The sequence below is a fragment of the Misgurnus anguillicaudatus genome, chromosome 21 (assembly GCF_027580225.2).
Source record: "Misgurnus anguillicaudatus chromosome 21, ASM2758022v2, whole genome shotgun sequence".
NCBI classification, from domain to species: Eukaryota; Metazoa; Chordata; class Actinopteri; order Cypriniformes; family Cobitidae; genus Misgurnus; species Misgurnus anguillicaudatus.
Window position 1 is genome coordinate 59,312,817 of NC_073357.2, and position 25,852 is coordinate 59,338,668.

Here is a 25,852-nt window from a genome sequence, read left to right on the forward strand (position 1 = left end):
TAGTCTTTATCAAAAGTGAACTTTATAATTTTGCAATTGACAGAGATCCGTTGCAGACTCCCTGCAATTGACGGAAATCCGTCGTAGCGACGGAGAACTTTAATCCATGCACTCATAAAAGCTGTAGTTTCCATAAATCATATTAATAAAGAAAAAATACCTTTAGGAGCAGCTTCAGGAACATTTCCATTAAAAGGATTTTGTGTAAACTGAGGTTTATTATCATTTTGGTCAATCACATCAATAATGATATCCATTGGCTTCTCTTTTACACCTCCTTCTCCAACAGCATGAGCGATGAGCTGAAGACAGGGACAGGTTAAGTGTTAAATATCTGATAAAATGTATAAATCATTGATGGGATGACAGCTCAGAATATATATTTTAATTTATAAAGTTGTTATGTGGTGCATTTAATTTGATCATCTGATTATAATGTTTAAAAAAAAATAACTTACTTTATATGAAGCTTTTTTCTCTCTGTCGAGTGGCTGCGTCACATAAACAGATCCTGAACGTCTATCACATGTGAAAAGACCCACAGGTGGCAGATCTGCTCCTTCACCTGTGATACTGTATGTCAACGTAGTTTCCGAAGCATAATCTGACTTGATCTAAATACAGAAAGACAAAGTCAGTAAGAAACCTTTTTCCATATAATTTGTATCAGCAGATAAAAGCATGATTTTCCCTATTATGTGACATTGTCCAATTGTTTAAAAACATTTGATGATTAGGGCAGATAATATCTTGGCAATCAAAAGGGGAGAAAACCAGGCAGAGTTTCTGCAGGTTTCAAAGAGTTAAATTTAAGACTTTTTGGGGTGGTTTCCTAGACAGGTATTAGACTAGTCCTAGACTAAAATAAATGTAAGAGCTGTCCAAACAGAAAACAACTTGCACCGAAACATCTTAAGCTAATCCCTGTCTTAGAAACCACCTTTTTAAGATCATTATATCACAACAATATTAGAGTCATATTATTAGCATGTGACGTCATTGCGTCGTGTTTTACTCTTTGATCTGTCACATTATATTGCATTTTAATACAACTGAATGCTAGTCTTACATATTATTTGTTCTGTTGTCTATAAAATAGTGACTAAACACAACCCAGTAACGACACATGACCCAGTAACTTCTTGTTTACTCCAATCAGGTCTTTCTTTAACTGCTACTAAAAATGCGCCCTCATCTGACAAAATCATTATACATTTACATTGAGGCCGTATTGATGTTGCTCTTCTCATCAGTGTTGTTGCTTTTTTATTTTAAATACGAGTGGTAGTTTTATTGTATAGCGCAGAGTGCAATTTGTTGCAAATTCAATAAGAGAATGAAATATGAGAGAATACATGGTTGCTGTTACTAACACGTGCACAGGCATACCGCATCATAGGTAGGGAGACAAAAAAAAAACACAACATTTTGAAATGTTTTAACCAATCTAGGGTTACTAACAATTATTTTGGTAATTGATGATGATCAAGTAATCTGATATTTTTAGTAATAAAAATAGACCTAAGTGGGCAAAAGCATTAAAACAACAATAATGATGAAACAATTATTGACTTAAAGTATCAAAACCAAATAAACATGGTTTCTGAGATAGTCCTGGAATAATCTTAACCCTATGTCTTTTTTATATTAGGACATTTAAGAAGCTTCTTAGAAACATGCCTTACAAAACATTACTGGTGGCTATCTTGACAAAACAACGGCAGTAACATTTTATGGCAAAAATAGAAATTAAATTGAGGAGACATTGGTGCTTCTAATCCACAGGATACGCAATCAGTGGGCTTTCATGTATGGCACAATAAGAGACCGCACCAATAAATTATTATATCATAATACTTAACTACAATACAGTAAACAACTTATTAAATGCTTTGTTTAATTCAGAACTGTTATAATTCTGCAAATTACTACCTTGTGCAAACGGGAAAGGCTTCATTTAGTTAACGTGCATAATACGGGTAATAAAACGCATAAAAATAAATTCTAATGTGCTGCGGGAGGTAGCGTTATGGCCGTTAGAAAATTTAAGACATGTTTAAATTGATTTAAGACCTAAAACAGCGAATTTAAGACCCCACAGAAACCCTGCCAGGACTCATGCTGTGTGATCATCTTGAATTGGGTGACAATGACAACAGAATTGCAGTTTGTTTTTTGCACTTCTAGGATTTCATCATTTGAAACGAGTAAAAAGCAAAACTATCATTGTCTGTCTGTATGAGAATATCGCTATAGAATTTTTTTTATCTAGTATATTCATAAAACTCACCTGAGCCAGAAATTGTGGGAAAGGACCTTTTTTGTTTTCAGATTCTCGCAACGGTGGAATAACCCAACCTCTCTTTTGTCTCTTTAGACCTGCTGAAGACCTTGGAAACCTCACGATCAAATCATCAGGTAAAGCTTCCATCTGAAAAAAAAAAAACATTAATTGTATATAAAGTTCTGCTTTATTATTCCAGGACTCAAATCTCAAGTTTAAACATTTGTACACTGACAGATTCATTTGAAAAGATTCAAACGAGTCATTTGTTCAGTCTGATTGCACAGTGTGTTGTTTGCTGCAATGACCTCACTGGTAGCACGCATCAGAGTCAGTTTTATTTGGATGCCACTAATGTGTGACATGCAATTCAAACAGCAAGCTTACACCTCGTAGAGGGTGAAAGAAAAATGCATCCAGAATTTGTTTTTAAATGATGCCCGTTCTGAAAGAAACGGTTCAGAGCTAGTACTTTTGCTGGTTCAAAGTTCGTTCACCTGGCGAACCTTTTAAGAACCGGTTTGCCTTTTCATGCACTAGAGAGACACCACATAGCAGGGTCTTTGTATACATCTCATCTTTCCCAGCAACATTAGTGCAGCAGCACCGAACAAACATGTCAGATGTTGCATTATTATTATTATTGGTCATGACTTGGAGTACCTACACTGGCATTTACCAGTAACCCCACCCACAGACCCAGATGCAATTGGTTCTTAATTCTAGACCAGCAATGTTTTGGTGCTACTTAAGAACCAATTTTCCTGGTTCAGAACTGGTGCTTTGGGTGTCAAAAAAACAGCACTAAAAATGCCTTGGTGGAAAAGAGGCATTATTCCAGAAAATGCCCAGGAGAGGTCAGGCTTGCATTGTATTATCAAACAGTTGTAAACTTGCATGTACCTGTGGAGTGACGTCCACTGCAGTATCCAAGTGATGATCCTCATGATGGCGAGCACGTTCAACTCTGATAAATGCTGTGTGCTTTATACCACTGGAGTCCCAACCATGTACAGCAAACATCTTATGTCCTTCATAGAGAGTCACCTGCCTCTTCAGTATCACACTTCCATCAGTTTTCACATCAAGCCGCTTGTCGGCGGACTGAAAAAGTGCCCTCGGTCTTCCATCGCAGGTATTAAAGGTTACTGTCAGAGAAAGACAAAGGATGTGCACAAAGTTAGATTAGAAACAAAAATCTTCTGAATCAGATTCTCTCGTTTGTTAAATGGACTGCATTTATATAGCCCGTTCATAGACCCATGGACATCAAAAGCTGCCCACTTTCACCCGTTCACGCATTCATACTAGGGATCGACCGATATGGATTTTTTTGTGCCGATGCCGATTTTTTTCTATCAGCTTTAGCCGATGACCGATACAGGCTGCCGATTTTCTTTAGCCGATATTTGGAGCCGATACTGCTTTTTCTCATTCAGTTTATATCATAAAAATGACACAATGATAAAACCAAATGTTACAGCTCTTAATTTAAAAAAGGAACATTTATTGAACTACATTTAACAAATAGTAAGGTGAGGTAGAACAAGTAAGAAAATTCAGTGCTGCTTAAAATACATAAATAAAATAATAATTACACCATTGCACACAGTGGCAACAACCAAGCAGCATAACAAGGGGAACACTTTACTTTATCCAGGAAAGTAACCAACTATTTACAACCTATTTAATGCTTAGGTCTAAGTTTTAGTGCACTTAACTTAATCTCTTGTAGAGCAAATGTCTTTAATAAGAAGACAAGGAAAATGTAAACAGCAATAGTACTGATCAAAAAACAACTTAAAAAGAATTCTGAATAACATGCCAATTGCCCCACTTCTGTACCTCACACACCCTCTTGCCCTATAATAAATGCGAGGGATAGTTAGTTTGCCTCAGCTCGCTTAAAACGCATAAAACTGAACAAATACATGAGGATTTGTGTACGGACTTCGGTCAGATAGTAGAGCGCGTGCACGTGTGAGAGGTGCCGTGAGACATGGATGAGAGAGTGCATGTATCTTTGCGCTCCCAGTGAACAGAAATGTTGACAAAACTTACAAAAAAACACTTTTCCGGTCACATAAAAGTCATGTGGGAACTGTTTGGAACTAAGTGCTTTGGGTCATATTTCTTATTTTTTTTCGCTGACGAAAATTCCGCGAAACTCCGTGTTAACAACCATAAACGTATGCAACCATGAACTGCGCTCTCCACAATGACGAGATATCAGCAATGGATATTAATTTTTAGCCTTTTACTACTACATAGATTTATGGAGATGAAAATTAAAAAAACAGCATGTCGGCTGATGACCTGCGTTCGCTTGCGGCATTATGATCACGCGTCGCGTCCAAACGTCAGACTGGTGGTCGCTGAATAAAACTCCTATAAATACCACGACATCACGGAACAACGTCAGCATTATTTAATCCTATGATGTTTGTAACAGCTGCCGTATGCATACGGTTAGCCTAAAGGCTATTTGAAGCTCCCTAAATACAATGGCAAGCAGTTTTATAGGCATTCGCGTTTTCCATTATGACCACCAAACTTTCTTAGCTATGATTGCACGCACATATAGAGCAACGTGCTTACACTTTCAAAGTATATGGCAATATTTCAGTCAAACAGTTAAAAGATGCTTTGAAGTTTAAAGCTTACCAGAGCAGGCTTGGAGCGCTCCGCTCTGCTAGTGGGGGGAGGGGCAATGCACGGGCTGCAGGCAGCCTCCAGCAACACAGAGCTGCCTGTGGGCGCCTGTCTGTAATTAATGCCGGGGAAAAGCTATCGGCGAACGCAAGCCGCGAATCGGCCGATGCCGATACACCTGAAACCTGCTAAAATCGGCCCGATGTATCGGCCGGCCGATATATCGGTCGATCACTAATTCATACACAGACAGCGGTGTCAGCCATGCAGAGCGCCATCCAGCTCATGGGGGGCAGCTGGGGTTAGGCGTTCTTGCTCAAGGACACCTCGACACTTGGTCAGGTGGAGCTGAGAATTGAACCACCCTGGAACCTTTGCCGGAAAATAATGTGTTTCTTCTAAATAAATACTATATTTTTCAAACCATTTCAGTTTGTCTCAACCTCCTAGAGACGGATTCTTATTCCAGATTCAGTTTGCAGTGTTCAGTATTGTTGTGCTTGTAGTTTTGCTCACAAGCATGATTTATAACCTTCAACACTGCTTCAGAAAGATGCTGACTGTCTTTAACAATAACGAAGAGAAAAAAAAGTAAAGACACTTAAACACTCACATTACACATGCATTGCACTAACCACCATTAGTGGTCTGTGGAGAGGAAGTGGATAAACAATTCAACCCTTACAGAGGAGACCATTAGTGTGACAACATGGAGCATGGCAGTCACTGTCATGAGAAAAACAGTAACTACACATCAAACCAACTGTAATGGAATCAGAAACCAATTTCAAGAATTCCAAGAAAAAAAAGCATGGTATTAAATAAATGCTTTTTGCTAGGGATGTCCCGATCCGTTTTTTTGCCCTCGAGTCCGAGTCATTTGATTTTGAGTATCTGCCGATACTGAGTCCCGATCCGATACTTCTAATACATAAAAAAAGAATATAGAAGAGGGAAAAAACAGAACCAGGATGTTCCTTATGTCATGCCGCACGCGTTGCCGTTTCTGTGTGGAGTCAAAAGAGTCTAACTCTGTGCCAGCACATAACTATTGATGTGTTAAAAAATTATGAGAATATATATAGTATATGTACAGGGGTTAAATTGGGATTTGTTTTGTGGGGATGCTCTGTTGGGAGGGAGGGTTCGAGGGGTAACATGTTTTAACCTGATGACAGCAAAGCCACTGGTGTGTTTCAATGACATTTTGTACCTCTGATAGGATTTTATAAGTTTCAGTTTTACAGCTTTGCCACAGGTTGACCCAAACTTTAAAACCTGAACTTTAAATTATGCAAATCTATGAGTCTGACACCCTATATGCATTTGTTGCACATGTCATTATGCACTATTGATTAAACTTTGAAGGAAGTTTTAAGAATCAACCTCCTTGACTAATTCTAGGCATAAGAAAAGACCAAAAAAGACTAAATTAACAAGAAAAACAACATACTGATTCAGCAATATGTCTTATAAAATAGCCATAGAGATTCCCTAAGCTGGTCAGCAGTTAGTTAAAAAATACCTATAGTAAGGTTGTAGTTAATTTGCATAATCAAAATACATTATTTTATTAAACTATACAATAAGTTGTATCCAGTTATCTAGTTAACATATTGTAATGAGATGAGTGACATGGCTATACATACTTTAATACTTTGTTTCTAGACTATTAAGTTTTTTCGACGTGTGCACTATTCTTATCTCTCATCTCTACAGTAATGTCAAATGATCCTGCGCGAATGCGCATTCTTGAGGTTCTGAGTGAGATGCGGAGTTGCGTCTGAGCACATGGTGACAAAAATGATCAACGTGTCGTTTAAATAAGCGGTAAAAACTCGGTTTTGTCGTGGGTTTCTTGCACGCACCAGTGTGAAGCCTATAAATGAAAACACGTCAACAGGCTTGTTCGACTTCATGCGGCGCCGCAACAATCGACAGCCGGGTGACGTCAAACTACCGCAAAATCATACGGAGGAGTTTGCTTTCAAATCGCGGAACTTTGACGTCATTCGGCTGCCGGTTCTTGTGTCAAACAAGCCTATTCTCTTCTCGTCAGTTTACACGCACCAGTGCAGCGCGTACACTGGCGCGGAGCAGAGCGAGACCTTGATGTATTTTAAACCCTGCATGTATCCGAGTCCTGATCACGTGATCGGATCGTGGCATCTCTACTTTTTGCAGTTTGATATAACCATGACATACATTAATTTTGAAAAGAGAGTCCACATGAAAAAATTTAGGGGAATATAACTTGAGGTATATGGATTAATCTGCACCGATAGTTCATTGTGGAACAATCGGCTATCCCTAAAAATCCACGCCGATAGTTGATCAGAGTTGTGTCCTTTGCTTCATATCATTACAAAGTAATGAATTTGTCGTCAAGGCTAACAGGACGTTAATATTAGTACATCAAACAAAATACATGCAGATAAATCCAACCCAAATGTTTAATGTCATGATTATTAGCATGTGTACATTCGTTTATCCAGCTGGTTACGTTTATCCATGATTTAGCTGGCTATACAGCATATTTTACGTTTATAACGAGAGAAAGCAAACTATACGCAGCTGTTAGCTACATTAACATACCCAACAAATAATCTGATTTCGGTTCTTTCATAATCACTGCAACACATCTTTTGTTATTCTGATTTGTTTAAACCAGAAGAAAAAGTACTAGACTACAAATATAATATAAAGCGATGTAATTTCAATGTTAGCAATGTTAATTCATATATTTTTAAATATAAATGTATTTCATTTAGCATGGTTCAGTACTGTTGTTTTATTATTTTTGTAGAACATGTCATTATTGTTTTACTTTGAGTGTTGTGGTTTTATACAGTATCGGTTGATTAATCGATATCGGCAAGTATGGACCAAGCTAGCTATCCATAAAATCCACTAATGTTCGACCACTAAAAATAACCATTTGATATCCTCAGTAAAAATTCTCAATATCAAGTTAGGGCCGGTTTCCCAGACAGGGTATATAGATTAATCCAGGACTAGGCCTTAGTTATATATAAGGACATTTAAGTAGTTTTTACAAACATACCTTACATAAAACAATACTGGTGTGCATCTTGAAAAAATAAATGACACGGATATATTTTTTAGATACATCTATGAAATGTGTTTTTAAATTAAGGCAGCTCAAACATTTTAGTCTGGGACTAAGGTAAACCACTCCTTAATGGTATGTTTTTGTTTGTGGATTAAGATCATGAATGGATAAATGTTGAAAGTAAAAACCATGCGCTTTGGCGCTCATCACTATTTTTGGAAAGCACCTGACTGAACCATCAGAGTATTTAATCATGACACAACTTGTCCAGCATGAGTCAATGCAACAAAAACTCACATAATACAAAATCAATGGACTACAGGATAACCACATAAAACACAAACTTGGGAATGTTCAAATGTAAATCTTTCAACAAGTGAAAAAGCCTCTTTCAAGAAGTGCAAACGACTCGTGTCCCACACCCACAGAATCACACACACACAACGTGAGACAATCCATCTGAATCAAACATTAACATTACAAAACACCTGCAGTCCCACTGAAGACTTTGATCTACACACTGAAACATGAGACCTTGCTTTAAAATAGCTCATCTTAAAGACAGTAATAACTTATACAGACCAGAACAAAACCGGATCAATACACCACTTACAACTTAAATGTGCTCTTTGCTGACGTTACAATAAAAACACACACATATGCATTACAAAACAGGTAAGGCGTTGTCAAGTGCTTTACAACACACACAAATAAAAGTCACGAATTTAATCTTTAGAAAGATACATTTTTACCAGACTTGACTTATAGTTAACAATTTTACGTAATATTTACAGTTAATGCGTTGCGACGGTTACAAGTTTGAACTTTACAGGAAGCGCGAGGATCAAAATGGCTGGCTGAGGTAAACTTAACCGAAACAGATATAAAGCCGATTAAATCAGCTGAACTGTTACACATAATAGCACAATTGATAATTTTTTTAAATGCCAACGAGTCTCGATGTTATATTTATCAAGCGAATAAGTTAGTGAATTACTCTTCCTAGTCTTTTTCCTCTGTGAAGGTGCTCTCTGTGCACTTTAAACACAAATAAGTCCGAGTCAAATCCAGGTGTGCATGGCGACTCCTCGGCGAATCCACACGAAAGTACCTGATTAAAATAGAAATAAATAAAATATTTACTTTAAGTTACGTTAGAAACAAGTAACTTAGAAATAAGTAACTTTCGTTCTGTAAAACCGCTCGAGCACTTCGACGCCGCCGGAAAATCTTACCTGACAGAGAAAAATAAATACTCCTAATCGTACAATCCTCACAGTCTCCATTCGATAAGCTGAAAACCTGGAGATAAAAATCCTCCAGCGTTTTAAAGGCTATATGTTTAAAATCCGTCACAGTCGATCCCTTCAGTCGTATCGACACGAGCAGATTGAGGAAATGAGCTGCATCAGGTAGTTTCGGATCTGACGCAGCCAGGTGACCTCGCCCATCCGGTAATTACCATCTCCATATATGGTCAGACTCATACAAGCCTGTCTCGCAGGTAGAGGTGGCTTTTGTTTTCGTCGAGAATTTCGCGCTTTTGTGGACAATGTGTTGAATATGTAAACAGTTTTGTGTAAGCGCGGCAAGTAACAATCCAGACAATAAACAGACCACATCAACCCACTTGGAGTTTGTGCAACTGCTGTACGCTCATATTGCCGCAATGAATAACGCCTTTCATACCCCCCACTCCACACACACAGTCTCTCTCTCTCTCTCTCTCTCTCTCTCTCTCTCTCTCTCTCTCTCTCTCTCTCTCTCTCTCTCTCTCTCTCTCTCTCTAATAAAATACTGTATAGAAAACAGAAAGTACTGTAGATTAGGGCTGTAGTTTCTTTCTGAGAGGGTGTAACTGATACTTAAACTAGTCATTTATTTTTATGGCATTATAAATGACATTTATTCGTTTATAAGATGCTTTTATCCAATGAAACTTAAACTAGAGTGCAATTTACATTTTGTATATACAATTTTTTTTCATCTCTGTGCTGGGTCAAAAAAAGGACAAACTAAACCTGTTGGGTTGCAATTTAACCTATCCTGGGTTGTGGTTCCTGAGTTAGTCCCTTTTTGACCCAACACTGGGTTAAAAATAAGTATATATACAGTAGTTGTTTTAGGTGAATTCTTTAGTTGGTGAGATTATATAGTTTATAAGTTTTCAGTAAACTGTATTTCACATCTTTCGCAGTAATTTACTCATAACTTCAGTATTTCTTGTGGTCAGAACACTTATGATTCATCAGACCCCTTCCTCATACATTACTAATAACCAATTCTTTGTTTTTGTTACTGCCTTTAATATAGGCTAGTTGATTTAGGTTAATAAATGAATTAAGGTTAATGTTCATTCAACAAGATTATACATAGCTAATTGTGGGACATAAAATACCATGGCCATCAGAACTCCTATTCAGCTTGAGATGCCTTGGGCTACAGAAGAAAGGGTTCAGCTTTACCGTTCACACGCCGAGACAGATCATGAGTTTTCAGTGTGATCACAACAACACTGACAAAATACCATTGGTGTTTTGTTTCAACTGAAGGCCTTATTTTCACAGAGGGAGTTTTTAAACTCTATTTTGGCTTTTTTGTTGGTTTTAAATAATATATTGACCTCTTTGTTATCACTGTTTGTCAGAAGAAAGTATATCTCATTAGACCATTCATGCAAACCTTGAATAAAGTACCTACAAATGCCCAGTTTGAAAAATATGTAAATTAAACACTAAAATTCACATTTTGTAAAACCAAATCTTTCCCCCAAATGTTTTTTACTTAAATTTGTCTTATGAATGTTCATGATCGTTTGAAAGTTAGTTAGGTCAGTAAACAGACTGTGGACATTTGATTCTTTATTCAAAGCTCCCAAATGTTATTCAGTTGACCTTTACCAGAACTGTTACAAAAGAATACATTGTGTTCCTCATCTTTGGGGAAATTCAGTTGTTATCTGCTATTATCGGTCTTTTGCTTTCATTTAAGTTGGCTTTAAAGTGTCTTCCTAATTTTTGTCTTTGTAGTTCCAGAATTTTTCTTCTCATAACCCAACGTTGCATGACTCTGCAACACGGTCTAGAAAAGAGATTAGAAAAAAGACACTGTAAAAAATAATGTTACAAAAGATTTAATTTATTGATTCAGTGATTCGTAATTTATTTAATTTGTTAATTTTGTGTAGCGCAATTAAACTCCACCCGTTTGCGGTGAGTTATCAGCAGTTTGAATGTCCATGGATCTACACTTCGAATTTTCACCTATGGTATTTACAACAGTAGACCATCTGGGAACTTTACGGATATTTATTTTAACATACTATGATTTGAGCAGCCCATTCTCATGAAATGTGTACAAATAGCACGCAGTGATTATCCTGCAATACATACGCCAAATTCCACTTTTGCTTAAATATGATTTGCCAGTCCTTCCTGTTCACTTATATTGCACATCTTTTCTTTGTATTGGTTTCTCATTTCTTTTCAGTTTTTTTTACCATTGTCGCTTGGGTTTGGGGTTAGAGCAAGTTTTTGTAACATAAAATGACACCCTAAACCAAACCCCAATTCTAACCCCAACTCCAAGCGACCATGGTTTAAAAATAGACAGATCATGGAGAAACCTATGTTAAATGACATCCTAAAGCAAATCCCAAATCTAACCCAAATCCAAGCAACAGTGGTTTAAAAAACAGAAACCCAATGAGAAACCATTAAATAAAATGCAAAAATATGCGCAATATAAGTAAACAGGAAGGACTGCGAAATTATATGCATGCAAAAGTAAAATTTGGCGTATGCATTGCACGATAATCACACTGCGTGCTATTTGTACGCATTTCATGAGAATGGGTTAGATTTGGATGATACTACGGACCCTATTTTGACGATCTAAGCACATTGTCTAAAGCGCATAGTGCAATGTCTAAATGGGCGTGTCCGAATCAAATCCACTTTTGCTAATTTAACGACGGGAAAAATGGTTTGTGCGCCGAGCGCATGGTCGAAAAGGGTTGGTCCTATATTTTTAATGAGTCACCTCGTTTTCAGACCAGAACACCCATGGGCGCAAAAGGAGGCGCAAATGCATTTGCTATTTAAACAATGTGGCACTAAACGTGAAAATTATTATTGCACAGGGTGTAAGATAAAGCCCTTAATCTAATTTCAAATACTATTTAGGATGGATAGTGTGCAGATAGGGACGCAGGGATTGTCTCAGACGACGACATGTTCATCCTGTGGTGTCTACCGTAGCTTCTCTATGCCACACCCCACATTTATATATTTGATATCTTTTCATAGAACCTTGTATATTCTTTATTGTTATCCTCGTATGATTAATAAAGCAATGATACCGTTCATTTGTATTATTTACTAAGTTGAGATTGAGTTGCGACATTTCCCTTGGCTATGCACAAAAGCTCGACGTGGGCTGATCAGTCTTGGTCATTAGGTTCAACCAGACTTCCCTGTTCCAATCTCCCCTTCCTCGTTTGCACCATACAACTGTCTAAGCATGATTATTTATATGTCCGTATCCAGACGTTCTTGCAAAGGAACCGATCATGCGATTGTTCTCCAGACATGTTTGCTTAATAGCTGTCACACGATTCTTCTAGACATCATCATATAACGTCTATCAGGTCACTAGTGCTTAATTTCTGTACCCTAGAATGTGAAGTCTGTCTAATAAACTTTGGTCTATGTTTGAACAGCAAGTAGGTGTCAGTGTCTTTCATGGCCCCTGATATATATCAGAACTCTCAGACCTCCAGACTACGAAACATATTCCTAGACCTGATTAGAAGTTACATTCTAACAATACCTAAATTAATTAATTCATATAATATGTCAACAAGCATTTTTAAGGCAAATTGTGAGCCTATTACCTCTCCCTAGTCTTTTGTCTCAAGGGACGAACCCAGCCGAGGGTTCCAAACCACAAATGGGTTAAAATAACCCAGCATAGGTAAAATGGTTCATCCTTTTTGACCCAATGCTGAGCTGATAATGAGCTTTATGCTATGCATGGCTTTTAAGCAAAATACGCAATTTCACAGAATATTATATACAATAGAAAAGCAGTTTTTATTATAAAACAACATGTAAATAATGCGTCTACCTGATGGTTTAGCTGTTAGGATAAAGATTAAACACTAATGTTGCTTGAACTCAACAACAAAAAAATTAACGCAACAGTTTGCATCAATTATTTTGAGTTAAGACAACTACTTCTGAAATTAATTCCGGCCAACAAACTATAATAAGTTGGATGTACTTAAAAATTTTTTGTTAAATACTCATAAAATTAAATTGTTTTAACTTGGGTTTTTTTGCATTTCATTTAATCATGGACACTGATTTACACAAAACTACTAAAATGATTCAAACTTTTTTATTAAACAAATTTGTCATGTTGCAGAAGACAACCAGTTTTAGCATTTTTATCAAAATGCAATCTGATTAAAACAGCAAGATAATGCTCGATGAGTCTGTTCTCAACTTGAGCAAATGCTCTATTCTTCTGCACAATGCTAACTTCTTAAAAATCAACAACATAACAGAAAATCTTTTAAATACCAAAAGTAGAGAACTAATCATTAAAAGTCTTCTCATGTTTTCATCTTGATTAGAAATGCATAAAATAACACCATATTTCTACATTTACTCTCACTATCAAGTCGCATGCAAAGCATGCTGGGAACCTGAAGTTATTAAGCTAAATGCATTGAGTTACTACAACTTAAATTATGTTTTAAACAAACTAACAGATAATTAATTTGAAGTTACACACAATATAAACTTGATGTAACTATCAACATTATCATGTCTGGACAACTCAATAGAAAAACGTTTGCAACTTTAAATCTTTCAATAAATCAATTATTTAGATTTTTAACTTGCACCAATGCATTAAATTAAATATTGACAACAGATCCCCTGAATTATATTTTAGAGTGAACGTTGTATACACCTTTTTGGCCACATTGTTAATGTATTAGCCTAATAGTTGTTCTCCACTCTGAAATACAAAGTTGCTTGTGCAAAGGTCATTTGGCTAAAGTTTATTTTTGAGTAAAAACTACATTTTTTACATGCAGTGCAAATTAAAAAGTCTTGTGTAAAATACAGAGAGGCCTTGAATGGATCCAGCCACCCAGGAAAGAAGGCAAAAACCATTTAGTTAATCATTTGTTTGGATTCGGCTTATCTGAGAGTGTAGATAAACCCCCAGAGGACAAATATTGCTAGAGAAAACATTTTATACTTGAGCAAAATGGGCCTGCATACCATTCCCAGACTGACTGACCTTCTCTTCTCAATGTGTATAACTTCAAGATGTGTCTCGGTTTTTAATACGTGTGCCTCTTATCACTGCCAGTTATGCCGTCTCAGCGTCTAACCATGCTATTGAGTCTGTATATAGATAGATAGATGCCTGCCTTGACTTGTCAGACTTGATATACAATTGTTAACATGCAAACACATCTACTAATCTTGAAAATTAAATAGCAACTTAAGACATTATGCATCTTTAATCCAAAATTAAATGTTATAGATAATTAAATATCTGTTGCATTTCTATGTGATGCCAGTTGAAATGCATGCTATCATTAAAGCATACGGGAGGCATGACACTGTGAAATTCCTTTTTCGACTTCAAAATAACCTTTAATCGAAGTTATGCGGAAAATGCATGAACGGTTTTGGACTACTGTATGTCAAATCATGTACTTTATTTTAAAACTAAATCTTTATATTTGTTGAAGTGACTAAGTGTGCTATAAAACATGATCTAGTGTGTGAAATCATGCAGTTTAATGCAGTACACACCCAAGTGCACAAGGTCGTTAATGGAGGTTTGAGTTAATCATTAATTTGAGCTGTTGTTGTTCAAAAAGACAGATCTGTTCGAATGCTTTCTCTGTCTCTTCTGCGCTCTGTTAGAAAGATCAAACATTTCACAACCTTCTAGATGCACTTTTCAACCATGCAATTTACAAGTAAAATTAGTTTAACCGTTGTCAGTGCATAGATACTGTGACTGTAACGGCCATTTTCTTTCTTTAAATGAAAGAACTGATATGTTTTTTTTACGATGAATGATGCTGTGATTTCTGTGGTTTTAGCAAACAGGTTCAGAGTTGTTTGGTAATTGTTTAAAGCTCTGGGCGATGCGTTGTAAAAAATATGGGGGATGGTTTCTTATCTCTGCTTGGAGAAACCAGTTCTGCATTATGCTAGCAAAAGCCACTCATCCACTTCAAAGTGCTCGGCTTAAATACTCAGACTGCTTCGGTCGAATCAATATTTCCTGTACCAATAATTATGAACGCAGTCGCGTGCTATTACGAGAGCTTTTACCCAGTGTAATGCACAACATGTTGCTTATTTGGTAATGGGGTATGAGCATTAATAAACTTTGTCAATATGGACTCTGACTCAGTTTGACCAGTCACGTCCAGCAGCCTTAAAAGCCCACCATTATCTCCAAAAGGCTTTTAAGCTCCATGAAATGTTTATGCATGCAGAACTTTCGGTATCAGATTTGCTCACGGTGTCGTGTTCGTAGACTCGGATTTGGGAAGCTGCAGCTGCAACGCTGAGTTGTCTGATAGGTTTCACGGCCAAAGGACAAGACCGGTCTTGTGTTGCGCCCGGGCTTTTGTTAGCTAGAAACGCATCTCCTCCCATCTCCTGCTGAGCCACAACAAGCCCATAGCTGGAGGCATGCAGTTGACTCCCTAATACCTCTTTAAACGAAAGACCCTCCCCCTGAGTCAATACTGGTCTGATCGGGAACGGATCTCCACTGAAGGGTCTGACTGACAGAGCTGTTTGCAAATAAGGAAGTTGCTGGATAGTTCAGATTAAGCATTAGACTCCAGGTTTACTGGAAATGGATGTGATGATGTCACGAGTCAAGCTTGCAGACAAAAAATCTACACTTATATAGACGGCAGTTCTTCAGAATTCATGACGTCAACAGTTACACGGGTCATAAGTTTTTGTTTTGAAATCAGCGTTGAGTATTCTTGAAATATGTCAAGTTTCAAGTGTGTTTGTCATGCATATTGTTTACACCCACACACATGCTCTTGCACAATAGTGATACACAACAATGTAAAACTAACAAACTTTAAAATATCTTTTTAGATGTCATTTTATGTACACTGTTAAAAGTGAAAAGTTGGAGCAACTTAAAAAAATACTTCAAAAGGTAACACCTAAAAAAATATATTTTTTTTACTTATATGTTTAAGTGAAAAATTTAACTTGATTAAACTTCTTTTTTTAGGTGTTAGCAATAAAAGTAATTATTTACCGTAAGTTGATCCACCTTTTAGCTTTTTATGACTTTATATATTTTATTATATGTATTAAAAAATGACAAATATCCTAAAATTCATATCCTAACACCTTAATAAAATTAAACACTTTAAATAGAAAGGGTATAGTAAGCATAAGAGACATTAAAGGGATAGTTCACTTTAAAATTAAAATTCTGTCATCATTTACTCATTCTCAAGTTGTTACAAACCTGTATGAATTTCTTTTTTTCTGATGAACACAAAAAAATATATTTTGAAAAATGATGGTAAACACACAGCAGATAGTGACCATTGACTTCCATAGTAGAAATAAAATATTTTGGAAGTATTGTGATAAATGATGAAGAAAATATTTTGATAAATGATGGTAAGCACACAGTTGACGGTATACCAATTAAATTCCATCATAGTTTTTATTCCTATTGTATTTTTATCTTCTTGTGTTCATCAGAAAAAAGAAATTCATACACGTTTACAACAACATGAGGATGAATAAATGATGACAACATTTTCATTTTTTGGTGAACTATCCATTTAAAGGCAGTGTTCGAATTGAGGGGGGGCTGGGGTAGTCCCGGACCTCCTATAAATATTAAGGGACCCCCTATAAAGCACAAAAGTATAAATTGGGGGTCCCCTGGATTTTATCAAAATTAAAATACTACATAAATGTAAAATTTTTGTGCTGCTGCCACAAAGTGACACTGTCCATTTGTCCCAATTTCACAATAAACTAATCCAAAATATTTCTGCCTCAAACTAAATGTAAACTTTCAAGTGCGCCTCATGATGTTTTCTGGAGAATTTGAGAGACTGTAAGATTTAGGATTGGGTTAGGGGCTTTAAAAAAACTCTCCAACTATTATTTTATACTAATTTGAGGGGTAAAACAAATAATTAACAAAAAAGCTTACTTTGTGAAATCACAACAATAATGACGAGGGGGGTTTAGCTAGTGGACCCCCATAATCTTTGACATAATTTTAACACTGATTAAAGGGATAGTTCACCCAAAAATTTAAATACTGATCAAAATCATTTTCTCACTCTCATGTTGGTATAAACATAAATATCTTTTTTTCTAATGAACACAAAGGAAGATATTTTGAGCAATGTTTTTAACCAAACCGATTCAGAAGCCCATACAAATATTCCTTGTTGTGCTTATATTTTTAATTAAAGGGATAGTTCACTTTAAAATGAAAATGCTGTCATCATTTACTCATCCTTAGGTTGTTCTAAACCTGTATTATTTTTTTCTGATGAACACAAAAAAATATATTTTGAGAAATGATGGTAAACACACAGCAGTAAGTGACCATTGACTGCCATGGTAGGAAAAAATATTTTGAAAGTAAATAAATGACTAATAAAATATTTTGATAAATGATGGTAAGCACACAGTTGACTGTATACCCATTAAATTCCATCATATTTTTTTTATTCTTACTATGGAAGTCTACGCTCACGCTGTGTGTTTACCATCATTTCACAAAATATCTTCTTTTGTGTTCATCAGAAAAAAGAAATTCATACAGGTTTTCAACAACATGAGGATGAGAAAATGACTATCCCTTTAAAGGCAGTGTTCGAATTGAGAGGGGGCTGGGGTGGTCCCGGACCTCCTATAATAATTAAGGGACCCCCTATAAAGCACAGAAATATAAATTGGGGGGGTCCCCTGGTTTTTATCATAATTAAAATACTACATACATTTAAAATTCTTGTGCTGTGCTGCCACAAAAGTGACACTGTCCATTTGTCCATTTGTCCCAATTTCGCAATAAACAAATCCAAAATATTTCTGCCTAAAATAAATATAAACTCTCAAGTGCGCCTCAAGATGTTTTCTGGAGAATTTGAAAGAAGGTAAGATGTAGGATTGGGTTAGGGGCTTTTACAAAGTATTTTACCAACTATTGTTTTACACTAATTTAAGGGGTAAAACAATTAATTAACAAAAAATCTTACTTTGTGTGACCCTATAATGACGGGGGGAGCTAGGGGACCCCAAAGTCTTTGACCTAATTTGAACACTGATAAAAGGGAAAGTTCACCCAAAAATGAAAATTCTGATCAAAATAATTTTCTCACTCTCATGTTGTTATAAACCTGTATACATTTCTTTGTTCTTATGGACACAAAGGAGGATATTTTGAGCAATGTTTTTAACCAAACCGTTTAAGAAGCTCTGTAAATATGGGCTTGTTGTGCTTAAATTTTTTAATTAGTTGCAATAAAATATAAAAATAAAGTTAAAATAACTTTTTTTATAATTTATAGTTTAAGTCAAGAAAGTTGAAATTAATTTAAATTCATGTCGATTACACTTAAAAATGTAAGTGCAAAAAGGATTTATTTTACAGTGTAGTGTTCTTTTCCTACTATGGAAGTCAATGGGGCTTCTGATCGGTTTGTTTACAAACGTTCCTTAAAATATCTTCCTTCATGTTCATCAGAACAAAGACATTTATACAGGTTTGTAACATTATGAGGATGAGTAAATAAGGACAGAACATTCATTCTGGGGTGAACTATCCCTTTAAGTCATGCAATAAATACAGGTGTGGTGCATGTGTTGTAATTAATTTATTATCATTCCAGTAACACAGTTTATTCATTTAAAGCATTTGCTGACACTATATAACCTTTGTTGATGAACCTTTGTAGGTTACACATCACTTCAGCACTACTGAGACAACACAAATGCTTTCAAGTTCTTAAAGGCAGAGTTCAATCCCACCACGCCCAAGATTTCTTCATCTTTATTACAGTCAACTGAAATGTTGTGCTAATACACAGTGTTCGGGGTTTTGGCAACTTTAGAGACAATGACCTAATCCACATCACATGTAAATGAATAAACAAGACCAGTCATTAGCCAGTTTAAATAAATAAGCTTAAGCTACAATGAAAGCAAGTTTCACAATCACAATATACTGAAGTGTCAGAAATTGGATAAGTTTTCGTTTTATGTGATTTAATATTATCATGCATATTTTTAATTTTGTTGAACAAACAAGCAAACTAATGCCACAAACATCTTATCATAAACATCAAATACGTCCTGATGTTTGTCTATCAAATATGATGTCACATCCTGGAGGATGATGTCATTATGAAACTAGCTTTACTGTGGGAAAAAACCTTGCCAGATAAAAAAAACAAGTCTTCAGTCACGTAATTTAGTATAAAGGGAATGGAAACATATATTTCTCAAAATATTAGTGTATATACTAAAGTGTGTAGTGTAGCACCCAAACACATGACAAATAATGAATGAGCTTTATTATGGTTTAAAGGGCTGTTTTCACAGTAGCAGCTTGTGAAGAAAGGCGGTGTTGACAGAAACGGAGAGCAGATACTGTGTGATATGGCATGTGAAGGTGTGTTATCAGTCTTTTTCTATAAACAGGTTTTTCAAGCTCAGACAGGTTGATGGGAACAATGGAGCGTCATTGTGCTGGAGGAGGTTTTTGAGTATATGAAAAATCTCTTGATGAAAAAACCTCTGTTTAAAAAATATACTATTTTTTTGCTATATGTCAAAAATATATGGAAACTAATATATTATTACATAAAACACACAAGTGGCCCAATGCATGAAAGTCAAACACTGTTATCACTGCACAGCATGTTTTAACATGTTGCTGTTTGAGTTGGTAAAGCATTGTGTTAGGAACCTTAAAGGGTTGTGGGTTTAATTTCCAGGGAACACACATGTTGATAAAAAGATATAGGTTGAATGCATTGTAAATCGCTTTAAATAAAAGTGTCTGCCAAATGAATAAATGTAAAATGTTTTAAACAAGCATGTTTCTTAAGTGAAATGAATCTAAAGGTGTCGTTTCATTTCTGAACCAGTGACCCTAATGCAGAAATAAAGACACACATGTTTAGGATGTTAGTTTTCAAAAACTGAATCGCAAATTATTGCAAATCAGTGCTTGCCTTATTTTATTTGTATGCATTAAATTTGATATAAGATATGCACTATTTATGTTGTCTACGTACTGTATAAACAAAGAATACAAATTATACAAGTTAATAAAAAACTCAGAAGACATTGTGAGTAATGGTTTGATTAATTATTTTCCATGCATTTAAACACCTGAAGCAATTTTAGACTTTTCTTATCCTGTTATTTTCCAGTCTACCATCTAGTGGACAAAATAGAGAACTACAGCCTTTATTTGGTAGTTGAAATAATTAGTTAAATTAAAACCGTCCACCTTTCATCAGCAATGGATAAAACTTGCATGTTAGGTCAAAATGTTTACAGAAAAAGTTTTGAGAACCTGATCTTTTGTGTAGGCTACACAAAATAGGCGGATGACATCAAAGTACCGCGAGAGCGATTCGAGAAATCACGCGCACGAGTTTGCTTTTGAATAGCTCTCGCGGTACCTTGATGGCATCCGCCTATCGGTTCTTGTGGCTCTTTAGTTGACCAGACTCTCGTTTGTTGAGACAGAAAAATACTGACATCTAGTGGGCAGATAATATATAGCTATTTATGTGTGTGTGGGGAAGATAAAGAGATAATTGTTTTAATATTCAAAGGTGTAAAGTACTCAAATATTTTTCTTTTATTAAAATACATTTTTCAAGTATCTGTGCTTTATTAGCGTGTTTTTTATTTTACTTCAATACATTTTAAAGCAAAATATCATGCATTCCCCCACTACATTAAATATCTTTTAATACTGTAATCTCTTAAAAAATTTGCTACATAAAAGTAATTAAGTAAACTGTTAAAAAAACAGCATGAAGTTAAAACAACGTTAAGTTTTAAGTCAATTTTAAGTTTTAATTTGTGAAAAGTTGACATAACTTATAAAATCAAGTTAAAATTGTTTAATATAAATTACTTAAAGTAAAAATATTTGAGTACTTTACATCTCTGTTGATATACTGTGTCCCACTTTTGTACATTAATTTAAATCTTTATATCCTTAAAAGTATATATATTCTACAGCCAATTTTAAAAAATGTTTAATCTTCTCTGTTCAAAATTCTGTATCAATCCTGTTCTGCTAACAGTCATTTGACAATATCAATGTGACTTTATTTATTAAGCAAAAACTTAATATAAAACAACAACTGCTGAGCGATGTGCTGTACAGTAAAATCACAAAAAGGTAATAAATAATGCTAATAAAAGCTAAAGCAAAAAAAGAACCTATTATGGTGGCCCTATACCAACAGATTATTTCACAATTTTGGTGCAGTTATAAGCCTGTTCGCCTCTAGTTTTCATTTTGCAACGACTAATAATCCCTTATTGTGGGATCTCAAACGCCTTCCTGAACCTTGATCCAAATCAAACACATGATTTAATGTAACAGAAAAAAAAGGCCAAGATTAAAATTGGATTTTTTTATTACATTTTATTAACAGTGTTTCAGAAGTGTTACAAGTTGCAAAAACACAATCAATTACAAATAAACACAAACAATTGTATAAAACTTATAAACAGGTTAAAAGCAAAGCAGAAAAACAAAAACTTATCTGGGATACCAACTCATTACGGGTGAAAAATGTGATAAAGATTCATATAATTATATATTGGGTAACACTTTACTTGAAGGGGTGTTCATAAGACTGATATGATATCTTTATTATCATGACATGACACGTTTCATGAACATGACAGAGAGTGTTATTAGGTGTTATTCGCTCAATTGTGTATAATAAGCAAGTTTTGCATGTTAGACCAGAATGTTATGGTGTTCACACTTTTGTGAACTTAAACTTTTGGGTACACAAAATATAGATAAGTATCGAGAGAGCAATTTGAGAAATGATACAAAGAAGTCTTCTTGTGAATAACTCTCACGACACTTTGATGTCATTCACTCATGAGATGATCAGACCTTCATTTGTTGAGACAGAAAAACACTGACATCCAGTGGGCAGATATTAGCTATTTATGTAAAAACACTTTTGTAAATTGGTTTGGATTAAAGTGTCTACTAAATCCGTAGATTATTACGTAAGGAATAATTGACGACGGGCCATTGAATTATAAGAAAATAATGCACACCAAGGTGGTAATGCGGCACGACGCGAAGCGGAGTGCCGTTACACCGCAGGTGTGCATTATTTTCAAATAATTCAAAGGACCGGAGTCAATCATTCCGCTTATACCACGGTTACCACAAACATTGCTCTGGTGCCTATTTTTAAGACATTTGAAAAGTTAGGTGTGCGGTTTACAGAAAAATAATCAACACCCATAGAACATTTCTCAGCCAATCAGAATGCAGCATTCAACAGACCCGTGGTATAACTTAAAATATACACCCATTTTATTAAATGAAAAAGATGTACTAACAAAAGCTGGACACAGCATTAAAAGTCTGACATTATCATTCCTGTTTTAATACTTTCTCATTTGACAATATCAATGTCACTTTATTTATAAAGCAACAACTTTATTTAAAACAACTGATGACTATTTTGCTGTACAGTAAAATCATAAACTGGAAAATTACAATATTATAAGACAGATAACATAAAACAGCATCATTGAGACAGAAAAAAGTAAGACTTCAACTTTGACTTAACCTCCTATAAGACCTGGATGTCCACATTACACTGCTTTATGTTCAAAGAAAAATATTTGGTTATATTTATTTGTTCTTTCTAACCCCAAGCTGGAAGAAACCAAAGAAGTGACCTGTATATCAAACCTCAGTGCACCCCCCTCAAAAAAAACTAGTGTTTTTACACATGATTTAATTTAATAGGAAAAATGGCCAAGATTAAAATTGGAAGTTTTTTAGACTCAACAGGATCCAATAGAATTGTCTCTGTCTTAAATTAAAATTTAAAAAATGTAAAAACATCCAAGCATTTAAATCATTAAGGCAAGCTAATCTAAACCATTTTTATCTTGAATTTAACTTTTGGTAAGTCAGAAGAAATGTTTTAATTTTTTTTCACATCGTAAAAGCATAAAAATGGAGAACAACTGAGTTTGTGAGTATCTGATAGATGATGAAATGGCGGTAGATGCTGATGATTTTTAATTGCATTTGTCTATCATAGATGTGGTTCTGTTTTAACATGCATTGTATTTCATTTTTGTTAACAGTGTTTCAGAAGTGTTACAAGTTGCAAAATCACAATCAATTAGAAATAAACACAAACAATTGTATTAAAAGTATGAAGAGTTTAAACTTTGCAAAACTCATCAGGGGTGAAAAAGGTGATACAAATTCATATTGTTACATCCTTTCATGTGCTAAAATAGAATTTTAGGTGGACAAAGAAAATTAAGAAAATCAAACACCACCTTGAGCAAAACTACTGAGCCCCTAAGGTGACATTGGAGTAAAAAAAATCTAAAGTTTAGTTTCATGTGCTTACGTGAAACCTTCATGTGCAGTATTTTTTTTTAAAGTTTAGTTTCGGGTGCGCACGTAAAAACTTTCGCGTGCGCACGTGAAACTTTCGCGTGCGCACGTGAAACTTTCGCGTACGCACATGAAACTTTCGCGTACGCACATGAAACTTTCGCTTTCACTAAACGTTATTTAATTTTTCCTCCATGTCCCCTTAGGGGCTCCGTACAAAACACATCTGTGGTCTTATATGTACCAATAGAACGGATATATACAGCAGAGCCAAAATAATGCAAATGATTTACCAACTCCAGCATCACTGCGCACAGCTCTTTCTCCCTTGCAGTCATACACGGTGGCTTTAATCGAGCTGTCCTGATTCAGCTTCTGCTGATCGGAAACTCTCAGGACTACATTGTAGACGCCAGGCTCCAGCGCAGATTTTAGCATCAGCTCAATGCCGGTTGCTGCACATGGGTACAGTGTAACTGTTAGACTACATAATCATACTTGAGAGAAATAAGCTGGACATTTATTCATACCTGAATCATTCATCTTGGCAGTCCAGTTTTTCATCGTGTCTCCATGAGTTTCAACACTAAAGGGTCCAGCGTTGGGATGTAAGTCTTTATCAGTGATGGAGAGGAGGACTGGAGGCGCCTCTTGATTACAGATCTTTATTTCTCTTTCATTAATATAGGGAGCGTTATCATTCACATCCTCCAGCTCAATGATCAGGGTTCCTGTGCCGGTCGCTCTAGCTTCAGCTGTACACAAGTACAAACTTATTAGAAAAATAATTCAACAATCTTAACTGCACCCCTCTCCCAAAACAAACCCACATTACCGTCATTATCAACGGCCAGAATGATGGCTGTGTATTTGTCATCTTTGACCTCAATAGATTCTCTGTCCATAAGTTTCTTGACTTTGATCATTCCCGTATCTTCAACGACATTGAGAAAGCCAGCGAGATCACTGCCGATTCTGTACCTGTAAGGAACAAAAATATGGCAAAAAAAGACAATTAGTTAAGAAAAACTTCATCTCACTTTAATAAAAACCTGCCTGATCACTTAAAGGTGACATAGAATGATTGAACGGAGTATTTATCCTTGTTCTGTGATGTGACATGTAGACAAAAATGTTTTTGTTTGGGTCTGTAATGCCTTAGAAGCTTCCTACAACCTCTCTCAAATAGCTCTATTAAGGTGGGGGATTTTAAACAAGTGGTTTTGCACCTATTTGGCTCCCCCTACTGGCTTAACTTGCAATCTCATTACTGATTGGCTGACTTTGCTGCCATTCTAAAAATGTAGCCAATTATTTTAAAGTGAAGGAGCAGGGAGATGCCTGTGATGTCATAAGCATCAGTTTTTCAGATTGGGCTGTTTTCTGGCTGACATTTCTAAAAGAGGAATTTCTATGAGACCGAGATGTTTAGAATGTCTAGAACTTTTTGTATGTTTGTGAATGCGGGTAGATTACCATTATTCAACAAAGACAAGGTAAAAATGTTTTTTCATTCTCTGTCCCCTTTAAGAAATAAAGTTTTGTAGAAATCTTACGTTAACTTCTGTGCTCTTCCAATGTCTGGATCAGTGGCTGTAAAAGCAACCAAGTCACTACCAACAGGAACATTTTCAGGTTTAATAATGTGCTTCTCCTTTGGATTAAACACCGGAGGCTCGTTCACATCCTCAACATTGACAGTGACTGTGGCGGTGGAGGTGGGCAAAGGGCCGACAAACGGATCATCGTTCTCAACAATCACAGACAAAATGTACTGCTTGGTCTTCTCGTAGTCCAGCGGCTGTATGGACAAGAAAAGACTTCAGTTACAGTACATCAACACAAACATCTGTCTGATCAACATTATGAAGATCATTCAGTGGCTTCACAGTGGTGATGATTCCCTCCAGCTGACTGGGTCCAGTACTGATATTAAAAACTCCTAATTTGTCACCACTGATAATCTTATACTTAGTTGACCAGGCAGGTGATCCAGGTTCATCTCCATCAGTAACTGTGAGTTTGGCCACTTCAACTCCAACTTGATTCTCTGGGACAGATACAGTGTACTTACAACAAAAAGATTTGTGTAATTATAAGACTTTTTAATGATTCTCTTAGATGTTTAGATGACAGATGGTGAA

At 35.7% G+C, this 25,852-nt stretch overlaps 1 protein-coding gene across 14 annotated transcripts in view; it reads right to left on the reverse strand.

Moving 5' to 3' along the window:
• Positions 1 to 25,852, reverse strand: part of LOC129452519 (B-cadherin) — a 192,879-nt gene that overhangs the window by 62,900 nt on the left and 104,127 nt on the right. For 11 of the 14 annotated variants that reach the window (XM_073859537.1, XM_073859532.1, XM_073859535.1 and 8 more), the window contains 3 exons: positions 25,590 to 25,777; positions 25,265 to 25,507; positions 24,544 to 24,689 (listed from right to left, as the gene is read on the reverse strand). The exons of 1 other annotated variant lie outside the window; for it this stretch is intronic. In XM_073859537.1, the coding sequence (XP_073715638.1) occupies positions 24,544 to 24,689; positions 25,265 to 25,507; positions 25,590 to 25,777 (577 nt within the window). Of the gene's footprint in view, positions 1 to 160; positions 303 to 458; positions 615 to 2,290; positions 2,432 to 3,187; positions 3,430 to 9,002; positions 9,121 to 9,244; positions 9,657 to 24,543; positions 24,690 to 25,264; positions 25,508 to 25,589; positions 25,778 to 25,852 lie in introns of those variants that run through there. 2 more of the 14 variants (XM_073859530.1, XM_073859529.1) reach the window with 2 other exon arrangements.